Below are 11,754 nucleotides of genomic sequence, written 5' to 3'. Positions count from 1 at the left end.
AGAGGCGCAGAGAAAGCAAACGGTTTAGAATAAGGACACAAGGTTCAATTAAGGTCACCTGTCTACAGCTCAAACAATGTTTTCAAGATATCCATAATCACACTTCTTTTATAAAAGTCACGTGTCTGCGGTATAGACAATGTATCCAAGATATCTTATGTTAATTCACATGTCTACGTCAGAGACAATGTGTATAAGACATCCATGATTCTGCACTGAAGCAATTTATTTGGCCAGGAGACTTTGCAATTCTTCTTGCGAACTGACTGTGATGAGTTATGTATTCGATTATTATGAAAATAATAAACACGTTGACTGAATACAAAGGTCACAGATGAGGTTGTTACACAAAGGTCATAGATGAGACATAGTGATCAAAGTATGTTGAATGTTTTTAATAATCACGTATCCATCGAAGGATTAGGATAATAATTTTTCTTCAGGACACAATATCGGATAGGACACAGTATATTAATAGGACACAATATTCGTAGGACAGTTGTAAAAGTGACGGCGGATGAACGACTCCCCCGAGAAGGGGAAGGAAGGGGTTTTTATAAGTTCGGCGTGGGAGAATGGTCATGTGACCAATTGTTGTGAGGTAAAAGGTACGCAGATGGGTCAGAGTTGTTCCCGGGCTCATGCTAACTATCAACTTAGCAGTTGGAATGTGGGATTAGTTTCGAAATGAACGGATGTTTATGTCGAACATAAAGAAAAAATTTTTTTTTCGTTAGGTTTCACTTTAAGGTAATGAAAATTTAGTTGGATTTTAGGCAAAAACGGGACAATTAATCGGCAAATAATCGGTAAAAATTCCGGATTTCACAAATGGTAGACCAGGTATCGGTGTAGTTGCGGATGATCGATTCCCGCATCTGGCGAATGAGGTCACGTTTCATGAGAGGTCTCCACCAGGAGCCGATGGGAGTGTCATGGCTAGCGGCTTGGTCTGCCTCTTCATTTATATGGATGAAAACTTGACCAGGGGTCCACCCGATTTCAAGGGGTGTAGGGTGAGAGCTGATAGTTGCTAGGTCAATAATAACCGCTGGAGGGGAAAAATTTACGTTGGCGACTGCCAGGAGAACTGATTTCGTGTTCAGTAACGCAGAACACCTAACTTAGAATTCTGAATGACTTAGTGGGCGCAGCTAAGAATGTTCTGAGCATCATTGAACGATTATTCTTAGACAACTGAGCAAAATGGTGGACGACGTTAAAATCATGTTCGCAACGATTGTCGCAAAGGATGAAGTAACCAATACATTTCTTATAATTTGAAACCGTGTCGTATAACTTCTGTTTCTCAAACACAAATTACATTTGGCGTTTTACCATCTTTATTCAGTTGATACACGTATTGTTACACGTTTCGGGCTCGATCTGCCCCTCATCAGTCAACTAAAGTAATAAAAGAAGCAATGTCCCATGAAATAATTTATCTATAAGTGTTCTTTTTTACATAAACAAACCTTACTGTAGGATGTTATATTTTATGTATGCTTCTTTTATTATCAACTGAATAAAGATGGTAAAACGCCAAATGTTGTAATTTGTGACACTTATTTGTGTTTGAGAAACAAAGTAACCAATACAATTATTCAAATGGAAACTGCGTCAGATCGTGATGAAATTAATGAAGCAATCATTAATTGTAATCAACGAAATGGACCGCTATCTTCCGTTAAAATGTATTCGGAATCTATTATACCGACGTATAATAATTTTACATTTCGAACTCATTTTAAAATGACTTAATGATTTAGAATGAGAGAATAACTTTGTAATTCTTATAATAAAATACATTTAGTCCAGCACGAACAGCCATCTTGCAAATCGTACCAGACAAAAACAATGACGTCACTAGTGGAAGTTAGCAAGATAAAAGAAGCTGACTGAACTAGCTAGAATTCTAGGATTAATTTCGACCACCTTCCGCAACAGCCTCTTCTTTCTATCGGACGAAGTATGATGGCATTCGAATAGAAAAATAGTATAATACAACTAGGTTACCCGTCGTGCATTGCTGCGATCTCAGAAGAAACGAAATTCAAGCAAACTCGTTATGATAAAATTAAATTTACATTTTATCATTTTTATTGAAACTTATTATTATTCATTTTCATCGGGAAAACATTTCAAAGTGTCGTTTCAATTCTATTTATTTATTGAAGTGCTTGTGGATACACGATATTTTTTGTTTTTCCGTCTGGTGCGTACACGAATAAATCAGGTTTTCCGACACATACAGTTGTACATGCGAGAAGCACGGATCTTTAAATTTAGCCCACATACTCGCAGAGATTGTTANTCTGGTGCGTACACGAATAAATCAGGTTTTCCGACACATACAGTTGTACATGCGAGAAGCACGGATCTTTAAATTTAGCCCACATACTCGCAGAGATTGTTAGAAGTGCGATATTCCCCATTTTTATATATATTTTTTAATCCTTTATAATTTTGATTATCTAATTGCTCCTTCCTCTCTGATATTTGGATAAGCCGTTTTATTGTAATTTGTCTTTTTAAATTATTTTGAGTCGATATTAAAATTTGAAAAGGGGATAGCTAGATCGGTAAAATAGGCGAATTTCTTCCTACAACTTCGGTTGTTGTTCGGGATATAGTTAAGGTTTTAACAAAGTTCGAGCGAATACGTAAATAGCAAAAAAAAGTTGAAATAAAGTGATTAAACAAAAATTATTACAAATATCGTAAATAACAGTTCACAAATGCGTATATAGAGATATTTTTTGGAGGGGGAAATGGTGTTCACAATTTGAAATCGATCGAACACACAGTGAATTCTCGTATACACTCGCGCCATCTATCGTAGGATAGATGTACTATGCCAGAAACCTTCGCGGGAGTATATTAAACAACTTCCCAAAGTTTCATGACAATCGGATAAACGGTGTGGTAATGCATGAAGGACAGACACACATACATTCATTTTTATATATATAGATGTTACCAGCCTGCACAAAATGTTTTAAGTGGTTTTCGAGGGTGCAGTTTAAATATTTGCTGTTTTTCGCGAAATTTGATTCGTTGGCAACGTTAGGAAAATATATAATATATATTTTCAAATGGTGTCTACTTGACCAATGAAATTGTGCTATTTCGTACCGCCAGAGTATCGCGATAAACGTAACAATCTTAGGCTAAAATAACCAAACTATATGGTTTTAATGTTTGTTATATTATAGTATTTGATTTATAACTGCAAATGTTATCATACGTAAGGGTTCTTTATTCCTCTACTGTTCACAATTTAAAAATGTGTTAGATTGAAAAGCTAAATTTCTTTTTATGAAGCGCTAGATGGGACTACTAAAAATAAATGTGTAATCATCAGGATAAACATTAAATTGAAAAATATTACAATGTGACTTCACTATATATTGATATGATAAATTCAGCAAATTTCCTTTTATTACAGTTAAAATTTTCTTTCCTTTTTAACAGGCTAAAATATAACACTTGATATTATCATTTACATTATTTTTGTTTTCATAAATGTAGAACTTTAGAAAAATCACCTTTTATGTGGCCTGCTGAAATGTGATACTTATTGTCACTTTAAAATCAGCTGTGTTAATTTTAATCTGGCCATCGAGAGTTTTTAATTTGGTATTTTAGTACCACACCATTTACAATTGTGAAAGAATTTGAAATAGTTTTAAGATAACAGATTTTAGTAAATAAACAAAAGGAAAGCCCAAATCCAAATTAAACAAAGCTTGACTTGATAAATAATATTCATAAGAATATAAGCATCATTCTTATAATTTTGAGAATTAAATTTGTTTTCAGTTATACCTAACAAAGGTTTCCAAATAGTGGTAATCTTTTAGAAAACATACTATAATATTCCTTAAAATAAACCAAGCTATAAGTATGATACATAGAATACAAGTCTTTTATGGCCACTTTAATACACAGTATACAATTTCAGAATCTTTTGTTAAATTCTTTAATTAGTTTATACACTATTTCTGGGGTTTAAGAATTTTATGATAGTTACTCCTTCAAGATTTTCTACAGAGTACATATAAATTACAGATTTGTTTTAATGAATTAACATTAGTTTGTTGAATTATCCAAACTTTAAGTTTGGTTCCTTCAAACATTAAAAGGTAATTATATTCATAATTTCAAATATTACATAATTGTTTCATCTGATCTAAAAACTAAAATAAAAATTAGTTTCTATAGATCAAAATGAATTTACTTTAGCATAGTGTCTGACCTCAAAGAGTATACAACTCTGAGTGGAATTCAACTATGCTTTGCATCTATATTACATTTTTTAATCTTATATAAGATGAAAAATTTCAAACTGATATTGATACTTATTGACTACATTTACAATGAATAATGCAAGTGTATGGTTTGCAGAGGCATTCAATTCAACAAATATCAAGCAGTTTACAATAGCATTTTAATTTGTGATATTGTTTTTATTATATATGATTACTAAATTATCTGTGAAACTAAGCATTAAATACATCAAGCAATGCATGATTATAAAGTAAATTTTATTTTAAAATATACAAGAATCAAATCAATAAAAATTATATAAATACAAAAACAATGCAATCCAATTCACCATAAGGAATTATGGAATATTCAAATGTTTTATCAAAAATGCATATACAGTAGGTGCCACTTATTGTAATTGTGGATATCATCAATCATCTAATTATCACAGAATCAACATGTTCATTGATTACAATTAATGATGTTACAACACACAAATGAAACATTACAAAACACCTGTTAATGGATCACTAATGCATCATAGAAAGATTTTAAGATTAATTGGGATAATTGTAAACTTTTTCCTCCTATCATGCATTGTACAGCACAATTTGAAAAACTGGTGTATATTCTTTTATAAGTACAGGGGGGATGCATTATTTATGATCTTTTATTAACCGCTGATATTTAGACAGCAACTACAAATAATTTTCCTTTTTAAAATGTAACAGCCTCACTGGTTGAAGGATAATTTTCAGCAAGAGCTGTTTTGCAAATTGTTCCCTTTGAAGGTTCCCACACAGCTACACTTATCAGCGAACAGATAAAGATAGTTCTTGAATGATATAAGTTGACAAAAGTCATAAGATATTCTTAGTACTGAGCGATTCCGGAGCAAATATGGTAGCTGGAATCAGGAATTGCAACTTAGAAGTATTATCATGCTTTACACATACACTGGAGCTGACACTAAATGAATGCATATTTTCTCAACAAGATCTGAAATACTGTCACACATTTTAATCATTCTTCTGTAGCTATAAGCAAATTGGAAGATTTGCGAGACAAGTTAGGTTTGCAGAAACACAAATTAATTCAAGATGTTCCTACTCGCTAGAATTCTATTTACTGCATGTTGCAAAGAAACTTTGAACAGCAAAAAGCCCTTGTGCATATATGCTATAGATAATAGAATTTCCACATTGAGCACATATCAGTGGTCTCTCGTATTATCAAAAGAGCAGTAGTTCCTTTAGTGGCATTAATTCCACAATAGAAGGACTAGAAAATTCAATATAAAAAGATTTTCAGCATATATAGAAAACAAGTCTATGATTGTCATCCTTATTAGATCCAAGATTCAAAATTAAATTTCAAAAAAAAAAAAAAAACAATGATAGAGAAAATAAAAAGATGGACAATCGATAGCTTAGATAATGTTGATAATTCAAAATCTCAAGAAGAATTAAATTCTGAAGCTTCTGCTTCTGGAGACAATCAAGATGGAGGATAATCTCTGAGTTTTTCTAATTTATTTGATGAATTAACTTCTGGTGAACGAAAGAATGAATAAAAGCATGTTTTTAAAAATGAAGAAAAAACAAAAGAAACGAACAAACGTTTCGATCGAGAATTAGAATAATATTTACATTTACCTTTTATACAAAGACAGCGACCCATTTTTGTGGTGGAAAGTTCAAAAAAATTTTTTTCTAATTTAAGCAAAATAGCTATGAAATATCTAAGTCCCTCAGCATCTTCCATTGAAAGTGAAAGAATTTTCAGAGTTGGAGGTAACATTTAAGAGCTTTGAAAATGGTGAAATTCTCATGTTTTTGTATTACAGTTTAAGGGTTTTAAAGTTTGAATATTAAATTTTTATTTGTTTTATATATTTAAAGTTTAAACTTTAAATAAAACAGATAGTTTTGAATAGATTACATTATACCTTATGATATGTATTGATAAAAGAAATAATTTAAGTTAATTTTTTTTTAGTATTTAGATTGTCATGTAATAAATAATAAATATATAACAGAAATTTAATATTTTTTATTATTAGCCTTTTACGTGACATTCTAACAAAAATATTAAAATACAAAATTGGCCGATTATTAAAACCGATTAATCGGGAAAATGGCCGATTACCTGATTCAACTTTGTTACAACTGATGGAGAACACACTGTGTACACACACACTAATGTTGAGGAGAGAAGTTCTGATTATGTTTCAGCTAAATTATGGACAAAGACAGAAAGGCCAAAAATTATTCTGGAATATTCACTCAGAATATCTACATTGATGACAACACAGCACTACTTCCAGGAATGCCTGATCATACCTACTGTTTATGCTTAAACATGAAAGCATGAATAGACTCACTAAATCACTGAAGGTGTTTGTTTTGTTAAGTTATGGCAACGCAACACTTGGGGCGATCTGCCTAGGGGGGATGCCTCCCAAGAGGTCTTTTTAAGGGAAACTGGCCCCTATTTAGGCATTACAGACGTGGAGAAAACCCAAAAAACTCCATGTGGCTAACCCGCCTGAGCAAGGCGCAAACCCACAACCGAACTCCCAGTGTTCAGGGTACGAAGACTGCTCGGCCATTGGTAAAATCACTGAAGGACTTTCCAATGATAATATGCAAGGTCAGATACAAAGACTTCTTCCAGTGATTGGAAAAAAGCTAACATATTCTAATAATTCTTTTGAAGACAAAGTCCTTTCCAAAAAATAGGAACCACCATTTATTAACTTTGTGTTCCAAACATTACACTTTTGGCAACTGACCTTTTCTTTTAGGCTACTGGCCGCTAAACAGTCCTTTAAAAAATATAGAACTCAGTGAAGATGTTGGATATTTATTTTTTAAGGTAAGCCTTGGATTGTATTAGGGAAAACCCATGCAGAATTTAATTTTATTCAGTACCTACTGATATGCAACACCTTCAAAAAAACCAAGATCATACTCTGTAGCATGTATTTTATGAGCAATCATACATACCAAAAGAAGATTCAATACTGGCAAATTCTATGTATATACATATGTTTATGTAACTCTATGTACATTCCTTTTGATCTTCATGTTTCATTGTCCATAATTATTCCTACTTTATAGACCTAAAATGAAAAAAATAATAGTAAATTAATCTGACTGTATCTGTAAATAGTAATTTATTTTAATGAAAAATAAACATCAGATTTCAATTGGGTAAGTTTTCCACAATTACTTCAGTATGGTGCATAAATCATCATTAAAAACATTATGCTTATCAGTTATTTTGGATTATTTTTAAAGGTAATCAAAGTATAAAATAATCAAATCAAACAACTTTAACACTTACTTTAAAGAAATTATCTAGTTAAAAAATGATTAATCTTTTTTGAAAAGCTATGTAAAATGTTTTAATTTCAATAACAAAAACTTTATTACATTTGTCTAAATTTCTAATAATACCAGTTTTATTCAAATACAGTAGTCCCGAAAACTCTGCAGTCCGGATAACTCAGCCACATCCTGGCAGGGCAAAAAAAATCCTTAGTTAATTAATTTTCATTATAGACAGCTTTATGCCTCAAAGTATTTTTCTGAAGTCTGTCTTATCAAGTAAATTACTTTACACTGTGTATTCATTAATTTTCATTTTCATGTAGTAAAGGCTCTATGCCTTCATAAAGTATGTACTTTTCCTTTGTTTAAGGGTATTTGGGCAGTTTATTCGCTGTTGTATTCTCAAGCAAACAATACATACAAGTACAGTACAATATTTTCTGAGGAAACACTTATTTTTTAAACCCCATTCCCGATAACCTGGCATTTTCACAAACTTGGCCACCCTTCAGTCCACATTAGGCCTTTAGTGTAATTACCACTCTTGAATTTTCACTGCATCTTTATCCTTAAAGTATGAAACAATAACTGCCCTCAAACAGTAGTCACATCTACTATTCAAGGATTTCTAAAAACTTAGGGAAACAACATAAAACTAATAAATATAAACTACTGTAGGGTAGATATCATATTTATTTACAGTAGAGCATCCATTATCCAACTCAATTGGGGACTGGGGTTGGATAATTGAAAACTCGGATAATCAAAAACTATGAAAAAATCCATTATTAGTGTAGTATATTATTATATCCCATGTAATTAGTATATTAGTATATCGCTATTAACCTACTTCGCATTGAATTTTCCTCCATGTTAAGCCGATCAAATTTTTTTTTTTTAAATAATAATCGTCACTATTGTATCGTTAAAAATTAGAAAATTAAGCCTCGTTTAAATACTGGCTCCCTTTCATGGTTGAGCCATGTTGCCAGCTAAAACACGTAAAAATAATATTAAAGTAGCCAAGACAGCCAAATATTGTAGCGCCACATCACTAGCGGACATTTGAATTTGCCGACTAGAACACAGTCGGTTAACCGAGGTGACGGTTAATCAGGGGTTGGATAATCGGTGCTCTACTGTATTTAACAAACAAATTTCATTTTCTATTAAAATTTATAAAATGTATACTATACAGTAGTTGTACTTTTCAATTATTTGTATATAGACAGTAAGTCATTATAAAGATATCAATTGCCATTTCAAATATAATTTGTTTTAAAAATCAAATTTTCATCAATATTTAGCATTGTGTTATCGGTGATCATTTGAATCAGCATTGTGGCTCAGCCTAAATACAGTTCTATAGGAGATTCATCTGCTGGACATTGTTCAATTGGCTTGCCATTAAAAGGCCAAACTGTTCTAAAATCAAAACTGAAGTAGTGGGAAGGATATCCACCCTAAATATTGCAGTAGCACCTCAGGATATGAAATTAATCTGTTCCAAAACTGAGATCGTATCATGGAAATGTCGTAAGGTGAATCATTTTCCCCCATACGATTACATGTAAAACCAAATAATTCGTTCCAACATAAAAAACACACTCAAATTAAATCTAAGTAGTAAAAATTAAACATTGAAAAAAATAACTTTAGTAAGGAAAACACTGAGAAATGCATCTTGTAGTTGTAAATGTATAAATAACCATAATAAAATAATAATTAATAAAAAAAAAAAAATGTAGTTTTATTTGCAGGATTAGCCTTTGAGGATAGACGATGGTGGAGGTGTAAACTGGTGACGGAGGAGAGGGAGAAGGGAAATGATACTAAAACTTAACTTACGTAACATAATGTAACAATAACTTAACACTCATTTTTTAACTTTTCTGTTTTATATATATATTTTAAATTAATGATCAATTTGCTGACGATCACGCCAAAATACTATATTGTAAAAAAAGGGAAGGCACTGAGGTCGGCGTTATGTGCCTTCTCTTTTTGTAGATCTGCGCATGCATGTATTCGCACATCATGGAGCTTTCTGCTCGTTCGTTTTTCGAACATTTTTTAATATTTCTATCGTGTTCCTAACGACTTTTACTAAAGTTTCATCTTAAATTTAAGCGTTCTATTCCAAATCGGATTATTTCCGTTTAATTCTTTCGATAATTCACCTGATGACGACGGCTATAAGTTTGTCGAAAGTACTAGCGATTAAAAAACGCACACATAACGCTGACCTCAGTGCCTTCTCTTTTTTACAATATTTTAAATTTTCTATCCATTGCTTTTTGCTTTCTTTCCTTCACTTCCATCAGCACTTTCACTGGACAGAGGTCGCTTGGTAAAATATCTATCCAAAGAGGTTTGGCTTGGCCTACTTTTTAAAATGTTTCTAAAATGACTTAGGCAAATGTCATTACTCTGAGCAGCAATACAGCCAGTGTGAACTTTTTGGGATGTTTCTTTTCAATAAAATCAGTCACTTTCTGATAATACCTCAAGATTTCCTTTATTGAGCGAGATCCTTCCACAACGAAGCAAACACGCGGATTGAGACCAATGAACAGAAGTGAATAAAAAAATGGCACTGCGAACTAATGTAACGTCATATGGTGAATTTTTGTTCGTATCGTGGAGCAAAACTATGTTTGAATTTCATGTCGTATCTTGAAAATTTCGTATGCTGGGGCATTTGCACATTTGTGTTAAACTACTATAAAATAGTATGGCATTTGATTGCTATTAATCCAGATTAACACTTTGAAGGTTAAATAATCTAACGGAACCAAATGAACCTAACCAAAGCACCATCATTTTGCTACTATAGGTAACATTAACCCTTTAAGTAAATATTACAAGTTTAATATAGTTTTTATACTTTTAACGTAATTATTAACTAAATTTTATTAAAATTTAAAAGTACTGTATAAAAACTCTATATTAAACTTGTAATATTTACTCAAAGGTACCAACACTCCAGACAGTTCCCTTGTGAGTTCTCCAATCTGTTAACATTGGTTACCCCTCAGGCTACTGATTTTCTTTTGTCTTAGATATGAGTCAGCAGGCACACCCTAATGATTAGGGTCAACAGGAACCCCGCGTTTTTTTATGCAGCGAGAGTGTAGCGAAATGACGTCACGAGCAGTATTGGCCAATTAGAAACCAGTTTCAGTGTGTTCGCTGTAAAGCGCTTCTCGAGCGCTGCATAAAAAAACGCGAGGGAACATTCCAGAAAGACGAGACAAAGAACAAAGGAAATAAAAATATGGTTACCGAAAATATAATGCCAATGCCACGATATTATACCTTTTGAGTTGAGAGCATAGCTCCTTCAAAAAAATGTATTTTGGGCACAAGAGATCGCGCCGGTGCAGTTGGCTCTCCAGATAAAGCCTCCAGTTCATCTGCTCGTTTTTTCCTTGATTTATTTTCTCACAGCGGTAGATATACCCAAACTTCTCTGACGAATCGGCTTTCTTCTCCATCGCGCCTGAAAAATACGACAAATTGAATTAGCTAACATACAGATATCCGCGTAAGGCACTCCTGGCATAGGCAGAAATAAAGTAAAACTTACCTCCGCAACGAGGACAAGGCGGAATGAAATTGGTTAAATCCGGATGTGGAACCATTCCCACCAGATGACAAAATTTCTGAGCTTCATCTTCAGTGGGAAAATATCGATAAAATAGGAAACTCGTTAAATTTTCAAAAATTTCTGTTGGAATGACATCGGAGCTCTCTGAAACGAGTTCCATTACGAACGACATTTTCAAATAAAGTAACGAACAGCATGAATAATGTTGCCAGATCTGAAAGTGCAAAAGTTGCCGATTTGAGCTGTTTGTAGCCCAAGCATAAAAATGAATTATTTTGCAACTATGTAATTTTACTAATGAAATTCTTAGAGTTAACATTAGAAAAGAATATGATATCTTTAATTTTTTAAGAGATGCTTTCTTTTAAAAATTCTACTTGACAAATCCGATTGTGCAATTTCGTACCTTCCGAATATCGCGATTAACGTGACAATGGTAGGCTAAAATAACCAAACTTTTTATATATTTTTCGTTTTAGTGTTATACATATGAACATTCCGTGTATCTGTATCAATTTTCTCTCTTGTCAAAGAGAGTCA

General features: G+C 32.5%; 1 protein-coding gene and 1 non-coding gene across 3 annotated transcripts; both read right to left on the bottom strand.

Moving 5' to 3' along the window:
* Positions 1 to 2,922: 2,922 nt before the first annotated feature.
* Positions 2,923 to 11,493, bottom strand: LOC111621980. 2 transcript variants are annotated; one of them, XR_002756178.1, is made up of 3 exons: positions 11,194 to 11,493; positions 10,923 to 11,106; positions 2,923 to 7,393 (listed from the first exon to the last, which is right to left on the bottom strand). XR_002756178.1 is itself a non-coding variant. In XM_023364270.1 (2 exons), exons 1-2 carry the CDS (start codon positions 11,384 to 11,386, stop codon positions 10,886 to 10,888), a joined length of 414 nt encoding a protein of 137 aa, XP_023220038.1. In that variant the 5' UTR covers positions 11,387 to 11,493; the 3' UTR covers positions 10,850 to 10,885. The 2 variants fall into 2 exon arrangements, 1 of the variants encoding a protein (XP_023220038.1); XM_023364270.1 differs by lacking the exon at positions 2,923 to 7,393 and having other exon boundaries at positions 10,850 to 11,106.
* Positions 4,177 to 4,297, bottom strand: LOC111621993. The gene has a single exon (XR_002756181.1). It is a non-coding gene; the product is annotated as a small nucleolar RNA SNORA15 (small nucleolar RNA).
* Positions 11,494 to 11,754: the final 261 nt, after the last annotated feature.

The sequence above is a fragment of the Centruroides sculpturatus genome, unplaced genomic scaffold, assembly GCF_000671375.1.
Source record: "Centruroides sculpturatus isolate CEXI.00-Female unplaced genomic scaffold, Cexi_2.0 scaffold82, whole genome shotgun sequence".
NCBI lineage: Eukaryota > Metazoa > Arthropoda > Arachnida > Scorpiones > Buthidae > Centruroides > Centruroides sculpturatus.
The sequence above is the reverse complement of the archived record's forward strand: the minus strand, read 5'-3'. Positions and strand labels throughout refer to the sequence as shown.

Bases quoted from the DNA above. Each gene is read 5' to 3' on its own strand.
- LOC111621980 (XM_023364270.1), bottom strand. From the start codon at position 11,386: ATGTCGTTCGTAATGGAACTCGTTTCAGAGAGCTCCGATGTCATTCCA. The intron at 11,107-11,193 runs GTAAGTTTTACT...CGTATTTTTCAG, and splicing joins GCCTTGTCCTCGTTGCGGAG to GCGCGATGGAGAAGAAAGCC.